The following is a 19,131-nucleotide window of genomic DNA, read 5'->3' on the forward strand; positions in this document are numbered from 1 at the left end:
ACAAGCACAACGCTCAGGAATTTGACGCAGGGTTCCGACCACAGTCTCACTTGAACACTAAGGGTCCTTCATCCCTGGATGAATAAGAGGACTTTTGCTGTAAGAAGTCCCATGCCAAACACTCAGTCTGTAGTGACTGTCCCTACTGCTGATGCTGCAGAATTGTTGTTTAGGGCCAGTGCACACCTGTAATTCCTGCACCTGGAGACTGAGACAGGAGGATAGTAAATTCAAGGCCAGCTTTGGCTCTATAAAAAAAAAAAAAATACATTTCTTGCTATGTTAACGTTATCCATTAAACACTAGTCTCCTCTTTAAAGTATGTTACCCTGCACTATGAGCACAGATGCATCGTCCACTTTAGATGACCCAAGTCCCAGCGTACTTCAGACATCCTCCTCTGTGTTCCTCATTCTTTGGGCAGAAAGTCCACAAAGAATAAAACAGAATAGACCAGGGTACCAGAGATTTCTGGGACAAAAGAACATGCAGATGGGCAGGAAGCGTGTACAACCTCCATCTGTGTGTCCTCAGGATGCCCGCACGGGAAGTGCTCATCAGAGAAGCATGAACACAGTCACCAAGTGTCTGGGAAGCCTGGCCACAGCAGAGCAACCCAAGCAGGATGCTCCTCGATTTAAATCCGTAAATGCATGAAAACAAAGATGGTCTCCCATGTCCCACTCAGAGCTGGGAGAAGGCAGCTCTGGAAGCAGAGTTAAATGCAGCTCAGCACCACAAACCCCTCTGGTCTTGTTAGTGGGTGCACAGCACTGCTCTCAGTGGTTCCATGACTCAGCTAAGGAAGAGCCATACACGAGCTTTTTACTCCAGCAGCAGGCAGCCTGCAAGCCAGAAGATAAAAGGGCTGATGTTTGAAAGATGTGCTGTGTGTATGTGTGCAGTATGCATTTGTGTTTCTATATGTGTACAGTATAGTGTGCACATAGCTGTGTCTGTGTGTAATGTGTCCTGTGTATTCATGTTATGTACTTGCTGTGTAAATAGTATATACCATATGTAGTGGATGCATATCCATGTTTATGTGTGTATAGCATGTACACAGTATATTGCATGAGTATACGTTTTGAGATATATGTATCCATATTTGTAGAATCTAGTACAGTTGTGTACCTGTGTATGTATGTATGTATATATGTGTGCATATATGTGTGCATCTGTGCATGTATGCATATATATGTGTTCAGCTATATATAAACCATATGGTGTGTGCCTTATATATGTGATTATAAATAAATGTATTGTCTAAAATTGCCATGTTGGGTCTCTAAAGATGGCTCAGTGGTGAAAAGCACTTGCTCTTGCAGAGGATCCAGGTTTGATTCCCAGCACCCACACGGTGGTTCACGACCATCCGTACTTCAGTTTCAAAGAATCCAGTGTGTTCTTCTGGCCTTCTCAGGCACGAAACACACATGGTGCACACACATACATTCAGAGGAAATGCACATAAAATGAGTACATCTAATTTTTAATTGAACAACTTTATTTTAAAAACAAAGATAAATGTACAGATTTTAAAAGCATTTTTGCATAACAGTATATGAATACATTTTTGTCGGTACTTGATTTTTTTAAGGGTTTGATGGTATGCCTTAAAATCTTACTAGTTACAATGAGCATAAACTACATGTAACCTGGAAATAGTTAAAGTTTTTTTGGTGTGTAAAGATTAAGCATAATGATTTATTATTATTATTATTATTATTATTATTATTATTATTATTATTATTATTATTGGCCTTCGTTTTTCTTGAACTTCATATAGTCTGTAAGTTTTTTCTGGGGTGTTCAGAGCTTTCTGGGGTTAGTATCCAATTATCAGTGACTGCATATTATGTCTGTTCTTTTGTGAGTGGGTTACCTCACTCAGGATGATAGATGCATCCATTTTCTTAGGAATTTCATAAAGTCATTGTTTCTGATAGATGAGTAGTACTCCATTGTGTAAATACACCACAATTTTTGTATGCATTCATCTACTGAAGGACATCTGGGTTCTTTCCAGCTTCTGGCTATTATAAATAGGGTTGCTATGAACATTGTGGTACATGTGCCCTTGCTGTATGTTGGAGCTTCTCTGGGGTATATGCCCAGAAGTAGAATAACTGAATCTTCGGGTAGTACTATGTCCATTTTTCTGAGGAACCGCTAGACTAATTTCCAGAGTGGTTGTACCAGTTTACAACCCCACCAACAATGGAGAAGTGTTCCTCTTTCTCCACAACTTGGCCAACATCAGCTGTCATCTGAATTTTTGATCTTAGCCATTCTGACTGGTGTGAGGTGGAATCACAGGGTTGTTTTGATTTGCATTTTCCTGATGACAAAGGATGTGGAGAACTTCCTTAGATGCTTCTCAGCCATTCGATATTTCTCAATTGAGAACTTTTTGTTTAGCTCTGTACCCCATTTTTAATAGGGTTATTTGATTCTCTGGCGTCTAACTTCTTGAGTTCTTTTTATACCTTGGATATTAGCCTCTATCAGATGTGGTTTTCCTACTCTGTTGGCTACCATTTTGTTTTCTTGACAGTGTCCTTATCCTTACAGAAACTTCAATCTCACTAAGTCCCATTTGTTGACCTTTGACCTTAGAGCACAAGCCATTGGTGTTCTGTTCAGGAAATTTTTTTCTGTGCCTATGTGTTCTAAGGTTTTCCCTACTTTCTCTTCTAATAGTTTCAGTGTACCTGGTTTAATGTGGAGATCTTTGATCCACTTGCACTTGAGAGTAAATCTGATTTTAAAAATAAGTAATAAAAATGTTATGTGTATTTAAAGAAATTTATTAGTTCTGTATACTGTGTGCACAAATGTATGCAGTGTGCATATTTACATGTAGGTATGTATTTGTATTGTACAGTGTACACATACATTTGCACTTAGCTACATAGCTATGTTTGCATATATGTGTGTTTATAGTGTGTTCATAAGTGTATTGCATGTGTATATGTGGAAGGATCTGTATGATGTACGTTCATAGTGTTTTTACCTACATCCATGTGTACTTCTATGTGTGTGTATATATGTAGAGTGTGCTGTGTGTACATGAGCGCTCAAGCATGACTGCATACGCTCTCAGACACGGTCCCTGAGGCTATTCATTCTCCTCCTCAGCAGAGAAGCGTCTTTCCCGGGGGATCTCCCACGCCAGCTCAGCCATCGTCTCCCTGGCGAGATCCCACGTGGCAAATGAATGCAACAGTGAGCAGTTCCCCCTGGAGATGCCCATCTACACATTCCAGCTGCCGGACCTGAGCGTGTACAGCGAGGACTTCAGGAGCTTCATTGAACGGGACCTGATTGAGCAGGCCACTATGGTAGCTCTGGAGCAAGCCGGTGAGTGCCTGCTCCCTACGGGCAGCGCCCCCTACAGGCAGCCCGTCAGTACCCCCACCCTCATTCACCCCCACTCATGTGTAACAGCCTGGCCCTCTTTCCCCACTGAGCAGAAGGAAGATTGGTTCTTGGGATTTGCCATCAGAATTCTCCATTTGTACCAACCCTGCTCTAAAGACCATCGTACTCTGCCACAGAGCCCTGGCTGGGTGTGGGCCCAGTGAGCGGGAGTGCTGGTGCCTCCCAAGTCATTCCCTTCTTCCTGAATCCAACCTTTCCCTTGTAAATAAGCGCCATTGCTTGGCCCTGCTTTTCTCTTCTGCATCCCTCATCCCTGTGGGAGGTGAAGAAGGATAAGAAATACTGTTGGATTAGGGAACAAAACAAAACAAAACTGGGAGGCCTTGTCACGTCCTATACACATGGCAAGTCCTGTACCCGGAACTTTAACTTTCCATCTGCAAAGCTGACAACACTGATGGCCAGGGGGAGTTCTGTGAAGACAGGTGTGTGTCACATTTCCTGACCTTCCCGGTCTTTCTGGCTGCCCAGTGGAGGAAACACGGAAGTAGCTTGAGTGGCCTCGTGTCTAAGATGCCAGAGAGGAAGCCAGATGTGTCCTTCTTGAGTTCCGTATGAAAACAACTGACTCAAAGCAAACCGTCTGGATAGGTGTAAGTTCTTCCTGAGACCAGGCACCACCACTGTCATCACTTGCACTATAAATAACTGCAAAATTTAACATCAAAAGGCTCCTCGGATATGGATACAAAAGAGATGTGTGTTCTTCCCAATAACTTCCGGGGGGGTCTGCTTCCAGCCTGCACTGAGGGCGTGTCCCCAGCCGCAGTTCCTGCTGCTCCTCATACAACAGGAATACAAGGCCTTCTGACTCTGAACTGGCATTCAGCCAGCCTCCATTCCCAGAGGCCTGACTGTGGGGGTGACTTCTAGGCCCCCTGTCCCAGCAGAGAAGGGAGGGAGGCCTCACAGGTGTGGCATCTCTGCAGACAACAGGAAAGGGTGTCCTGCAGAGAGCCTCTGTCATCAGCATGACAGTAGGAAGTGGAATTCAGCTCTTGAGCAAGACACAGTGAGCATTGCTATGCATCTGTATTTCAGAAAGAGATACGGATCCAGAGGTTGGACATTGGTAGCCGAGATGCTGGCATAAAGGAAGACTAAGGAGATGGCAGGATTCAGAAAAGGGTACGCATGCCAAGCAACATTCAGGGTTTAAGGACACCATAGGATAGTGTCATGCCAACAAGAGGCCATTGCTACCCTCTTGCCTTGCACAGAGGGGAAGGAGAAGTAATTGTGTGGAGAGAGACACAAGCTTGGGAAGAGATGTCAGAGCAATAGACTCTAAGCACAGTGCAGACTAGCCAGGGCATCACGCTGGCCGAAAGACAGTAGTCAGGTGATTGTGGACACATCTATTTAGGGCACACTGTGGGTGCAGAGCTGGGCCACAAACATGGCAGTGTGGGTCTTCAAGGTGAAGGGAACGCACACGGAGGATGATATCTCAGACATTTTGGCCAGCTCACAGCTGCAACTTGGGAAGTGTTCACTGGCACGACAAGGGTCTGAAGATCATGCCCTAAATAGGACTCATCACACCTCTGGCATCCGTCACATTGCAGACAGGATGTGGTGGAGGAGCAGGCAAAGCAAAGTGGTCCCTGACCTCACCCAGCCTGCCAACCATCTGACTCCTCTGGACCTCTGCCCTCTGCCCTTAATCAATGGCTACCCCTAGACTCTGAGTCCTGATTCTCTTCTAGCCCCAACACATTTGAGTAAGGAATCTGCGGCAGCTCCTGTACCTTGGGTCTTACTATCCTATTGATGAGAAAGGTGGACCTGTACCTTAAACACAAGTACCACAGTTGAGGGACCAATCCTACCCAGCCTTACAATCCTGGTCTTACAAACAAATTTCAACCCATGACAGCCCTGACCTGGTCTTCACTGGCTAAAAATGAACCATCTAAGAGAGAAAGGGAAATGCCTTCTGTGTGTTAGTAACAACCCTGCCACTGAGAACTCAAGGATGCATCCATTGTTCCACCACGTGACCTTACTGCATCCACACATAAGACTCAGAGGTAAAGGGTTTGGGAAGGCACACCCCTCATCTGGGAGATGACTTCCACATGAACAAGATGTCACAGGGCCTACCTCTGGTTTTTCCCATGAGCTGGTAGAACTTGGTGAAGTCGCTCAGCCTGCTCGTGCCTTTCATCTGAACATCGGATTAGTAGTAGCTATCCAATGAAGAGAGGCATCCCCAGTTACACCTGTGCATGCTGCCACAACATTCCTGCACAGGTTAAAGCCTATTTCCACAACACAAACAGATGAGACTCTACCCTGGAGCTGATTCTGTTCTGGTATGGCAAAAAGATAAAGAGCCAGGCAATGAACAGTGAGTGAGGACTGCCATAGGGTGGGGCAAGGTAAGTGGGCAGAAGTTAGGAGGAAGGAACCGGTACAGGCCAGAGGGAAGAGGGAGCTTGGGATGCAATCAGAGCACACTATCACAAGGTGGACATAGTTAAAGAAGTAGCAGGAGCTATGTGCACAGGAGCAGCAGACACTAGAGAAGTGGAGAAGGAAACCAAACGGATGAGATTCAGAGCCTTGGGAAGCACTCATGTTCTGGGGTCTTAACTGTTAATAGAACACACCTCCTCAAGAAGGTGTGGGGCAGGGGACTAACAGATCTTGATTAGCACCTAATGGGTCCTGGGTGTCTGCTGAGGATGGAGTGTGCAGTTGTAAAGAGGAGAATGAAAAGGAATGGGAAGGATGCAAGTGCTCTTGTAGATGATGGTAGCAATGGGAGGGATGAGAAGTAGGTAGATAATAAAACGGAATATAAAACAAAACAAACCAGGGTGTGTTTTGAGCCTGCAGGCCTTGATGAGGAATAGGCTGGGGCTGTGATAGATTTAAGTATACCCCCAAGAAGGTTACCTCACTGTCAGGAAAAACCTGAGATTCCTTTGATTCCTTATCTTTGATAAGCAAGCACAGCCCCCTTTTCAGCACAAGCCTTGGGTTTGAAGTTTCATTTGTTCAGTTGCCTTTCTTCCTCAACTGATTGTGTGTTTGTGTTCTTATACCCAATTTTTTAATCTTTCTCATTGTCACTGGGTATGTTTAGTAAAAAGTCAGTGCCACTGTTCAAATGCACACCTGTCTTGAAATCTCCTCTGCCAAACAAATTAATCCATGATCTTTACATTCAAATCCACTCAAGTTCCCAGGACAAAATGAAGCCAGATTGTTGGTCAAAGGATATTATTAATTAATTAATGTCCTATTAGGTGTCTCATTTATAATGCTCTAGCCCATGTCCAGATAGTTTTTTTTTGTCTCCAAAACCTTATATGCCAGCCTCTACTAGCCATTTGATTCAGAATTCTTATCTCCCAGGCACCTGACAAAATGGCCCATCAAGCTCTGCTTTGCAGAAGCCAAGGGCTTGGCCTACAGTTCCAAACTCGTCCATATCCCGCTCACAACAGGGTCCATTGCCCTAAGAACTGCCATGGGCTCGGGCTTACCCAGAGCAATGACCTCGGTTCCTGTAACGGTTTCCTTACTTAGTTATTTTCCTGTTGTTCATTGCTGTGACACAACATATGTTATGACAAAGTGATCTGAGGACGAAAGGATATGTTCTGGTGAGGATGTCATGGTGGCAGGAGCTTGAAGCAGCTAGTCTTGTGGCATCCACAGTCGGGGGGGGGGGGGGCAGGGAAATGGTTCAGTGGTTAAATATTTGCCATAAAGGTTCTCTTGACCACTACAATTGTTCACTTAGTAAACATGCACTGAGAACCTGCTATATGACAGATGATACCTATTGATATCAAAGGCTAACAGAAGAAGAAACACAAGGCCATCACCTGCACAGAACCTCCAAGGACCTAAGAGAGGCAAACGTGGCGTAAAAGACTGTGATCCCAGAAAAGCACAGAAGTATGTGAAGTGGTTATAAGAGGCCCTGGGTTGTGTTGTGCTCCTATGACATTATGAGGAATCACAGGGACTCATGACAAGAATTCCCCTGGCATAAATCCTCTTCATGAAGAACTGTCTCGTTTCATTTTCTTCCATGAAGTGCCTCAGTGGGTGACATGCAGAATTGCCTCTTTCTTAAACTGTGTGATTAATACCTGTTGCAAATCTCCCATTAGTTGGTCCTGTCATCATCCATGAATTCTGAGGTGTGCTGCTCAGCGAAGTCGGAACAAATGACTGAAGGCTCCACAGGGCACATGGCCTCGCTGACCTTTGGTAGTGTTCTCTTGTCACTGTCGTCTCTCTGCAGGGACTCAGGTGCTGAAGATAACCCCAATACCAGTTCATGGGCCCCTTTCCCCATTCTCGAGTGAGTTAGTTCTGTGGGGACACATGAATGTGAATGCAAACACTGAACCATAGGCTCTTTGTGAAGCTCTCTAATTCCACTCCCTGCATGAAGATTTCCCTCCCCCTGGTTTCAGCCAGATGCTAGACTAGCAATGGCCGGCTCATCTTCTCGTAAGGTGCTCCTGATTGACAGCCCCGGGAAATGGATGAGCTAGTGAGAGTCTGCTTTCTGGTAGTCAGCTTAAGTCAAGACACTAGCCAAGCCCTGGTCAGCCAGATGTTCTGGCTGGCTGCACCACCTTATGCCCTAGTCTGTCTATGTCTTCAGCCAGGGCCATTATGTTCTTTGTACAGCAAGAGGTGTCTTTTGGCCTATTGAGCTTGGGTGCTTCTCTGTGCATAGCTCTCCTTAGCTTCAAGGACAAAGGCAAGAATTCCAGATACCACTTTAACACTCCTGGTACAGGAATGGGAAGTGAATGGACAAAATTCCTATGTGAATGTCCTTTTGACCAAAAGACACTGTATTCATTTCTGCTAGTTCATAATAACAAATTGCTCCCACCTTTAGCAGTCTGAAAACATAAGTTTAAGCTCTGAAAACATCTCACAGATTCTGTGGGTCAGAAGTCTAGTTGGTACATTTTAGCTGGGCATGAGACTCCACTTTATCTCTGCAGACTGAAACTCTGAGGTCACTGGGCCGCGTCCTGTTGCAGTAAATATTTAAAAATATAAACCGGTTTATCTCTGTACCAGCCCTGAGGTCTCTCTCACTCCTCAAGTCTGGTTTTAATTTGGAGCCCCATGCTCCTCTGGCACCTGGTCCAAACTGCCAACACGGTCCAACTCGTCCATGCAGTTCCCTTCCCTTGGCAGTTTTCTACCACCTATTCTCTGCCTCTGTCCCAGGGTATTTCTGTACCCCAAAATCTGACACAAACACAACTCTACAACCTGATAGCTTTTCATACAGGTTTATATGTCCAACTCTCAATCCACAAACCCTCTACACAACAAGATTGCATCAAATAGACAAAGATACAAACTGCCCTTCATGTAAGATGCTAGACCTATAAAATCCTTAATGTTCATAGCTTTTTAACACTAATAAATATCACCTGGGTCTAGCTGATTTTTGGGAAGCTCTATGTTGCCACAAACTCTAACCTCTGTCCTCTGACCTTCTACTTCCTTTGCCCCGCCCAATCACTGGCTTTCCTTTATTTTTCTAATTAAAATGGGAAGGTTCAGTTGGAGTCACGTGACTAGACAGCCCTTCTTGGGGAAGTGGAATTACCATTAAAAGACAAACAGCTTCAGGACAACCTACAGTGTCTTTATCTGCAGTTCTGTCTAGGAAGGATCCACCTCTAGGTTTCCAAACACAGTTCAGTCCATCTGTTGGGTGGCTTCTATATGTTCTGTTGTCTAGGGAAACTCAGTAAAAGGCCTCAAGTCTGGGGCTTGACCAGAACACTGAGGCAGACTGGCTTTTGTTGGGAGAGTTGTTGATGCTGTAGAGAGACAACATGTTGGGGGCTCTGAGGAGAGTTTAGACCTACAAAGCGGTGTGTGGGGTCCCTACTCTCAAGTTTTCAAGGAAGAGAAAGGGTCTGTGCCACATAGTTGATTAGTCTGTGGTACATGCTTGCAGGCTGCCTCTGTTTTCTAAACAGAGGGAAGTGAAAGCAGTTCTTGCATTTCAAGGAAGGAACGTGTGACCCTGAGGATGTAGGAGGATGGAGAAAATGGACCATCTATTCCATGTACATCAATCATGCAGGGTATGCCTCCAGTGACCCCTGACAACTTGGAGTCTGGTAACCTGGCACTATACACAGAGGTAGCTATAAAGGAAAAGAGCCACAAAGATGCAGATGGGCAGATCCAGTCTAGGTGAACTTAATTCCTTAATCCGTAGATCAGTGGTCCTCAACCTTCCCCAATGCTGTGACCCTTTAATATAGTTCCTCGTGTTGTGGACAGCTGCATACAATGCACATATTTGGTTTCTAGTCTCTTCCTCATGATTTTAGGTTTCAAACTTGCACTGTATCCCCTGAAGAAGCTGGACCCTTTAGTGAGTGACATCAAAGCCCTCAGGGGTTGGGTAGGCACAGTAACTTTCATGCTTTGGTAGTAGCACCCAACACATACTGGAGGCACGTGCAGGACTCGTATACACGTGTGCAGTAAATTAACTGCCAGTTCTCACTGCATACCAGATTCAAAATGACCTCCACCTGACAAAAAGGAAAGACCCTCTGAGAGTGTAGGCATCTACCTGTGCCTCCCCAACTGGCCAAATGGCTGCGCTGAGAGGATCCAGCTATGCATGCCCCCAGCCCTCTCTGTGCCATACCTTCTAAACCATCACTCTCCCCTCAGGGTTCTCTGTTAAATATTCCATTCTACATACGAGTTGTGCAGTTTCTTTCCCTAAAAGAATGAGTCACTAGTGGCTGAGGAAATTCCCAAAGGAATGATCTTTCAAGGGCCCGATACAAAATCGCTCAGTGAGGTCAGGATACCAGGGTGACACTGTGTAGAGTGGGCTGAGAGGAATTGTCTGACAAAGGCCGCAAACGGAGGGAAAGCTTTTTCAGGTCTTGCCCTTGTAAGCTGTCTTCCTGTGTGAGCAGCGGGGCAGTTTTATTTACCCCGAGACATTACAGGAAAGCTTTTGACATGCAGCAGTTGACTATGGAGGATGCTGATCCCGTTCTGCCACGTTGACTTATCTGTCTCTGGAATACAATGACTTTAAGCTTATAAATCCTCGGCTGTATGGTCCAGGGAAAATTCAACAAGTCCTGATCTCTATTAGTCCCTCTTCTGCCTTGTTCTCATTATTGTTCATTTTCTAAGGTTCCGAGATAGTTTAATTCATCAACTCATCATATTGTATGGGTTTAAGGTTAGTAATTTTCTCCTTCCTATATTCACTACGTCCTACAAGTTTTGAAAAAATAATGTTTTTTTATCTTATAATCCAAAACCTTTTCTGATTTTCACCTTCATTTACTTTTTGGTCTGTGAATTATTTTGTAAGATGACTATAGGTACTGTAGGTCATATCCTTTTTTGTGTGTGATGAGATGTGTTCCTTCTACTCCTGGTCTTTTCATGAATTTTTATATGAAGGCTGTTGGGTTTTGTCAAAAGCCTTTTGTGCATCTCTTGAGATGATCGTGTGATTTCTGTCCATTTATGTGCCATACTACATTTATCATTTTCTGGTAGTTGAAGTCTGCATCTCTGGAATGTGATGATTTCTTATATCTCCTCTCTCTCTCTCTCTCTCTCTCTCTCTCTCTCTGCACACATGTGTGCACGTGCAAGCGTGAGTGAGTGTGTTCACACGTGCAGTGCTCAGGCTCAGGCCATCAGACTTGCACAGCAAGTGTCTTCACCCTCTGCACCATCCCACTGACCCACATGATGGTTTTTGTTATTCGTTTTATGGTCAGAGAGGATTGTCTGTATTATTTGAAACTTGTGACTTTTTCCTGATTGTCCAAAGATGATTGATTAGCTTTTTTTAAAATATATTCTTTATTTATTATTTTACATGTATGATGTGAGTTTGCTTGTTTGTTTACTGGGATATATGCACCAATTGCATGCAGATGTGGTGGAGATGCTGAACATATTAAATATCAACAATACAGTCACATAAGCAACACCTAGGTAATGACAATCCCATCTGACACGTCAGTGCGACAGGGGAATGATTGGGAGGCCCCTCCAGATGTAGAGTGGTGGTGATCAGCTGCTGAGGGAGAAGTCGCTGGGGGGTGTTAAATCACTGTCTCATCTCCGTGCTTGTTAGAACTGTTTATCCCCTTGTGTTTGACTGTCATTAGCAGGTCATATACATACAGAAACTCGTCCATTTCTCTTCAGTGTTTTGGTTCCGTGGAGTATACATTTTAAGGTGCATCCTGGTTCTCTGAATATCATTGGCATTTGTTACAATGTCTTCCTTTTCACATCTAACTCTATTCATTGGATTTTCTCTTTTGACTTTTGTTAGTTTAACTGGGGGTTTCTCTATCTTGTTAGTGTTTCAAAGAACCATCTCTCTTTTTTTTTCAGTTCAGTTTTTTAACTTCAAATATAGTTGATCTCATTCTTCCCCCTCCCGAGTTCTTCCAGATCCTTTCCACCTCCCCACCCACCCAACCTTAAGTTCCTACTCAAAAACAAGATAAACAACAAGCCCCCCTAACCAAGAAAGCAAGATAAAACACCACTCAAAAAGAAAAGAAGCACCAAACTGCAACCAAATAAAAGTATATGTACACACACTCACACACACACACACACACACACACACACACACACACACACACCTGTAAATTCTATTATATGTCATTGTAAGTTGGTCAACTGCCTCTGAGTGTGAGACCTGTCCTGGAGTGGTTGACATACCCAATGTCACTCTACTGCAGAAAACTGATTTTCCCTCTCCCAGCAGGCATAAATGACAGTTTAGTTGTTAACCTTAGTGGCTAGATTTTCATTCAGTCATTCATTTACCCATTTTAAAAATATAACAAGGGCTGGAGAGATGGCTCACTGGTTAAGAGCACTTGACTGCCTTTCCAGAGGTCCTGAGTTCAATTCCCAGCAACCACACAATGGCTCCCAACCATCTGTGATGGGATCTGATGTAAAGGAATCAGAGACCCACTTGTGTGCACACTCAGGAATCCCATGGAAACATTGAACTGGAAACTGAACTGTACAGGCAGAGGACCTAGTGCAGGTCTGTGCAGGTCCCACTCATACTGCTTCAGTCTCTGTGAGCTATGAAAGCTTTGATCGTGTTGAGTTGGAGGTGTTTATTTTCTAGGTGTCCTCCCTCCCCTCTGGCTCCTACACTCTTTCTGCCTCCCCTTCCACGGGGTTCCCTGAGGAGCTCTGGGGGAGGGATTCGATGCAGACATCCCATTTAGAGCTGAGTATCCAAGGTTTCTCACCCTCTGTGTGATGTCTGGGTGTGAGTCTCTATGTTTGTTTTCACCCGCTGCAGGAGGAAACTTCTCTTATGATGGTTAAGCAATGAACTAACCTATGAGTAGAGCAGAACATCCTTAGGAATTATTTTATCACTTCATTTTCTCTCTCTCTTTTTTTTTTAGACCAGTATCATTTAGTTTTACCTTAGGACCCTGAGCTATCTAGTCTCAAGTTGGAATGGATTCCATCTCATGGAGTGGGACTTAAGTCAAATCAGTTGTTGGTTGGTTACTGCCATGACCTGTGTACTACCATTACAAGTAATACACTGTTGTAGATAGGGTGTGACTGGGCTTTTATCTACTTGCTTGTTGAGCAGAAATGAAGACTGTTAAGCAAGTGTCTTTGTAGTAAAATGAAGTGTCCTTTGGGTATCTACCCAAGAGTGGTAGACATAGTGGATTCTGAGGTAGATAGATTCCCATCTTCCTAAAGAACTTTCACACTGATTCCCGTAGTGGTTACACCAGCAGTGGATGAATGTTCTCCTTACTCCACATCCTCACAAACATAAGCTGTGATTTGTTTGATTGATCTTGGATATTCTGACTGGTGTAAGAGGAGATCTCACAAGAGTTTTGATTGGATGAATTTTCAAAGTTTTCAGTTTTTTCCTGAATATCTCAGCCTTTATTGACAACATTGTACACGTCCTGAATCAATTGCCTACTTTAACTGCCTATTTAGTCCTGTTTCAGGTGTTGGTGTTTTTACAAGTATGCTTTTGAATTCTTTGTCTGGCATTTCAACCATGTTAATCTCTCTGGAGGCAGTAGTTAAATATTTACAATCTTTCAAGGTTGCCACGTTTCTTCATTTTCTCAGGTATCTTGTGTGTTTCCATGTTAGTTTGCAACGTTATCACTTTTTATTTTATTTGGAGATCTTAGTGTACACCCTATAGTTGAGGATCTAAACTCCAATACCTTCGAAGAAAAGAAAACAAACAGTTTTAACAGCAACAACCTTAATCCAAACATACCATATAAATGTTCTTAACACTAATTTAAACAATTAAACAAGCAACCAATAACTATAGAAGAAAATGGCTAAAATTGGGTGGTTTGTATTATGAAGTTCAAAATTATGTAAGGTAAAATTAAAAATTAGTAAAAGAATGAAATAAAAAAAGGAACCTGAAAAGGCATCAGAAAGGAGAAGAATGTTGAAGAAACGAGAAGAAAGAAAACTGTTCTGAGAAACAAAAGAAAAAACAAGATTAAAACGTCTAAGTACACAATGAAGAAAAATGCATAGGTTTGATTAAATGAGCAAAGAGAAAAATAAAGTTAATATGCTACTAAGCTATATTAAAGTAAAAAGGTGAGATGCAGGGGAAAAGATGTCAAGTATTGTCAGTAACTCTGGGTCCTCCAGTGCTGGCATTTAGTGGTGTTTGGGGGCATCAACTGAGGTTGGCGACTCTTGTCTTTCTGGCCAGCTAAACTGATGCCTGGTATAAAGTAGTCCAGTGTCACATGCTTGCCATAACTGTTTCTCCTTGGAGGCTCTCGATTCTTTTACTTACCCAGAAGCTCAGCTGGACACAGCTTTGCAGTCTGTGGGGTAAGCTTGATGCCGTCCCACAACACCTTGGTATGGTTAATGTCCAAGGCAGAGCACATCTTCCAAGCACACAGGACTGGAGGAAGCAAGCACAGCTCTGGCATCTGAACAGTTTGAAGGACTCGGCTCCTTGCTTTGAAAACCTGCTCAGCATTAAACACCATGTAAGAAGGCTGCTGAGTCAAATTACTCCTCTGGAGCTTCAGAGTTCTCAGGGATTCTAGGATGGGCTACTGGTCAACCTCCAACTCAAGGCTATCCCATACCAGCATCATCCTCAAGTACTAGCAGAGAGTAGGACTTCCAACACCCATCCACTTCCTCATTTCAGCCAAGGATCCTGCAGCTGAACTCAGTGTGTCTGGGAGAGACCTCTCTGTAACTGCCTCCTACCGTCGCCCATCACATAGGACTGTGACAGATTGATCTCAGGCTCAGTGGCTTGTAGTTGGTTGTACCTTCTTAATCTGAACCCCCAGGGTAGCTTAGCCCTAAATAATAGTTTTCTTCTCAAAATGGTAAAAGGCCACACAGCCCTCCAAGTCTTGGAGGGTGGCAGGATAGACCCCCTTGACCACTGCCACAGTACACAGCAGAATCTGTGATAGTTACATGAGAGGGAAAACCTCCTCTGGGCAGCAGTAACATGGATTCACCGCGCTGGGATCACGTGGTGGAGGGGCCTTGTATCTTTGCAAGTCAGGACCTCAGTCAGAACTGACTCTGACCCCAGAGACCGATTTTTGCTAGATGGGCCACACATTAAAACGTTTCTACAGCCTCTCAAAATTGTACTACTAGCTGGGGACAGGCTATTCAAAACATAGCCTGAGAGGAGCTTTTCCCATCCCAGCCACAACTCCCACTTGGGTCAAAGGCTTTCATGAACTATGGCTTGTTCTAATATAGAGCTACCCATCTTTCTCCATGGTGCCTGCCTGAGCATGCCAGGAACTGACTGGCGCTGAAGCATTATGCAAATGGCACCAAATTTCTCTACATCTTTAGATTCTCTGTACCTTCCTGTCAAATGCTCTTTTAATCTTTTCTTCTTTGGGACAGAATCTGTTCTTTATTGTCCTGACCCCCTCTCCTTCACAACATCCAACTGAGGCAGCTTCTAGTTTGCCATCTTACTCCAGGACTCTCCAAGACCCTTATGAAAGCATCTGTAGGTTTTTTTTTTTTTGGGGGGGGTGTTGTTTGTTTGTTTGGTTTGGTTTTGGGGGGGTTTCTTTGTTTTGTTTTTGGAGAGAGAGTGTGTGTGTTTATGGCTTGTGTCGCTGATGCACGCTAGTGTACAGGTCTCTGAGTCCATGCAAGCACATGTAAAGTCAGAGCAGATGATGTGCCTTCTATCACTGTCTCCCTTATTACCTTCATATGAGCTCTATCGCTGGACCTGAAACCTCTCTCTCTGGCCCCCGGTACTGGAGTTGTAGGAGTGCACAGCCACGCCTGGCTTTTTTCCCATGGATGCTGGGCATTCAAAGTCAGGTTCTCAAGCTTGCAGAGTAAGTGCATCCAAGTTGATGGGACCATCATTCATCCTGATCTTCCTGAGATGAGCTGTGCCTCCTGCTAGCATGTATAAGATATTTATTGTCTATGGGCCTCAGTTTCCTTCTCTGTCAAAAAGGAAGAGACAGAGAGGATGGGGAGACACATTAGCCCATCCTGCTCCCTGCTTTATTAAAAAAAAAAAAAAAGATGGGGGGAGCTCTGGTTTGACAAACTCTAGGGCTCTTGCTCTTACATGCAGACCACCTGCCTCATTAATATGCCACCTATCCTGTTTTGCTTTCTCTTTCTGTGATAAAACACCACGACCAAAACCAGCTTGGGAGGGAAAGGGTTTGTTTGGCTTATACATCCTGATCACAGACCATCCACCCAGGGAGGGGCTCAAATAGGAGCAGCAACAGGGCCTTCAAAGGAATGCTACTCACTAATTTGTTCCCCCAGGCATGCTCACTGCTTTCCTGTACACTCCAGGCCCAACAGCCCAGAGTTGGCAACACCCACATTGGGCTGTGTCCTCTATGTAGATTAATAATTAAGAAAATGCCCCCACAGACTTGCCTATGAGCCAGTCTTCTGGAGGCAGTTCCTCAGTTGAAGTTCTCTCTTTTCAAGTGGCTAGAACATGTGTCAAGTTGACAAAACCTAACCAGCACACTCCCTTCCCTGTTCCTCCACCTCTGCGTTCTAATATCTCCCAGCCAGGAACTTTATAAAGAGGCTTTTAAAAGTCAAGTGAGACATATTGCTATTACACCAGCTTAGAGACCAAAAGTTACTAAGTGATTGAATATTATTCCCACTTACGTCTCTAACAGGCCATCCATGGGTACTGTTAATTAAGGCCCCTAATTGTATTTCTCATTCAGCTTCGGCAAGAAGATTTGCAGGTGGTAAGAACATGCCCATTGTTAGCATAAGCATTAGCATCTTTATATCCATTTCATTTGGTGGTGTGAATTTTATTACATGGAATCCCTCGTTCATTTACAGCTAAGGGCATAGTTAGTTTGTGCCAATAGAACACATCATTAAAACAGAATTGCTGAATATTAACTAGGCAGCACTGGGGAGCAGATCAGAGACCAGTTTAAACAGGAGTACTGACAAGCTTATTATATTAAACTTTGTTAGCATGCTGGCTCTAAACTGAATATGCTTTTGAGAAGCTTAATTTACAACTGAGCTGGAGTCTTTGCCTTCTTATCTCAGTGTTTTTATTTTGAAAGCATTAACACCTTTTGTTAAAATCAGTTGCATTTCTCTACTGGGACGTGAAAATGAAGGCAGACCATCAATGACCTGCAGCTGTCCAATGCAGCTGTCCAATGCAGCTGTCCAATGCAGCTGTCCAATGCAGCTGTCCAATGCAGCTGTCCAATGCTTGCTATGATTCGTCTATGGGGGGGTTGCAACCTTTGGGTTTTTTTGTTTTGTTTTGTTTTGTTTTGTTTTCTGTTTTTGAGGCAGAGACTTACTTTCTTACCCCACATTAACGTGGAACTCTCACTGTGTGACCCTGGCAGTCCTCGGGGCTCACTCTCAAGTGTTGGGATTACAAATGTGAGCCACCGTACATGGCTTATACCCCGAAAAATGTCAACTGAGATGGTTCTTACAACTTCTTGGAATATGGATATTCAAGGTTCTTATTCAAGTGAAGTTCACAGTACTGTACTTTTTCCCCCAAGTAACATATAATTAACATAACACATAATGATGTATATCGGTAGTTTTATATTAGAAACTCGATATATAAACATAATTCAAATTCCTATGCATACATACAAACATACATAAACGTGCAAAAATACGTGTCTAGATACATGAACATGTATCAACTCAGTTCATAAACTTGAACAATTTTAATATTCAAGAAGCAGCTTATAAATGATGTTTGTGTCACTTACATTGCACATAATGCCATTGTCAGATGGTCTAGGAACACATTTTCTTGAAAAGCTGACAAGTGCAAATGCTGGCTCTCTGGATGGAATGGTCACCCATAGCAACATCGTGGTGACAGCGCCTGCTTCACTCCTGTGTAGCTCTCCTCATCTCACTGCTCTCCTTTTGCACACTCACTTGGCTGAAGTTGTCTAGGAGCTTCCCATGCAAGAGTGAGTGGAGCGACCTTGACCCAGATCCTTGTGCAAAGACAGGCTGAGGTCGCAGCTCATGCTGCTTGGGTGAGATGCTATCCCAGACCTATCAGCAAATGGTCTGTGGCAAGGTCATGCTGCTGGGGCTATTCTGTACAAATCCTATTTTAATCTTTCCTGAGTAAAGACCACGGTGAATGCTGAACTTTATGGTTGCTGTGGTCTCGGTGTGTCCTCTAAGAGTTCACGTGTAGGAAGCTTGGGGCCTAACGTTTCGAGGTAACAGGTATATCTTTAAGGCATAATGTCTAAGAAGATGTGGGTTTTGTTTTTTTGTTTGTTTGTTTGTTTGTTCGTTTTGTTTTGGTTTTTGTTTTGTTTTTGTTTTGTTTTGTTTTTGTTTTTGTTTTTGTCATTTGGGGAACTACTCTCAAAAGGGATTAATGTAATGACTATGATGATGACCATGGTCCCAGGCTATGATGATGACCATGATGATAAATCATTATAAAAGAATGAGCCTGACCCCTGACTCCTTCTGGATTCCTGTCTCAGTGTGTGACAGCTCTGTTCCTCTCACAAGTGTTCCTACCATGATGTCATCCAACCATGAAGCCTTCAGATACATCTATCTGTCCTTGAATTTGCAGCCTCAAAAGTTTGTGTCCTGCAAGATTTGGATGCCAACATTTCATCATGGGTTAGGGAGAGACACCACTCTTTGAGGAATAGCTGCCAGCTAAAGGTATCTGAGGCAGGGATGTTTCTTTGTTCAATGGTATACCCTTGTGGGACCTTAGAGCCAGAAATCCCACACAGCTCTCTGGCTAGAGATAGCAGCGATCTCTACCACCTCCGCCGCTGTGTCTGGCTGGTGTGCGTGTGAGCTAGGCAAACAAAAGGGGAAAAACTGATTTGGTTGCTGCTTCGCTGCCAGGTCTGGGAGACTTGGCTCAGCAGGGCGTGAGAGCTCAGGAGAATAGAGCCAGTGAACAGGAGAGAAAATCTCTTCCCAGTCAGAGGTATTATCAGCTCTTTAGAAAAGAATCTCAGGTGGTGGAATGATTCTTACACAAGTCTCTTTGCTCTTGACCCGAGCTCCTGTATATATACAGTTTTGAAATGGTTTGGAGTCTGACAACCAGCACTTCCTGTTGGCTTA

The 19,131-nt window shown here is 43.9% G+C and overlaps 1 protein-coding gene across 2 annotated transcripts in view; it reads left to right on the top strand.

Annotated features, from left to right (window-relative positions):
- Window positions 1–19,131, top strand: part of OTUD7A (OTU deubiquitinase 7A) — a gene marked incomplete at both ends in the record, with an annotated part of 101,501 nt that overhangs the window by 39,588 nt on the left and 42,782 nt on the right. For both annotated transcript variants that reach the window (XM_080913881.1, XM_080913882.1), the window contains one exon: window positions 3,145–3,363. In XM_080913881.1, coding sequence (XP_080770007.1) covers window positions 3,145–3,363 — 219 coding nt within the window. The remainder of the gene's footprint in view (window positions 1–3,144; window positions 3,364–19,131) is intronic.

Source organism: Micromys minutus, assembly GCF_963924665.1.
Source record: "Micromys minutus genome assembly, chromosome: 3".
NCBI classification, from domain to species: Eukaryota; Metazoa; Chordata; class Mammalia; order Rodentia; family Muridae; genus Micromys; species Micromys minutus.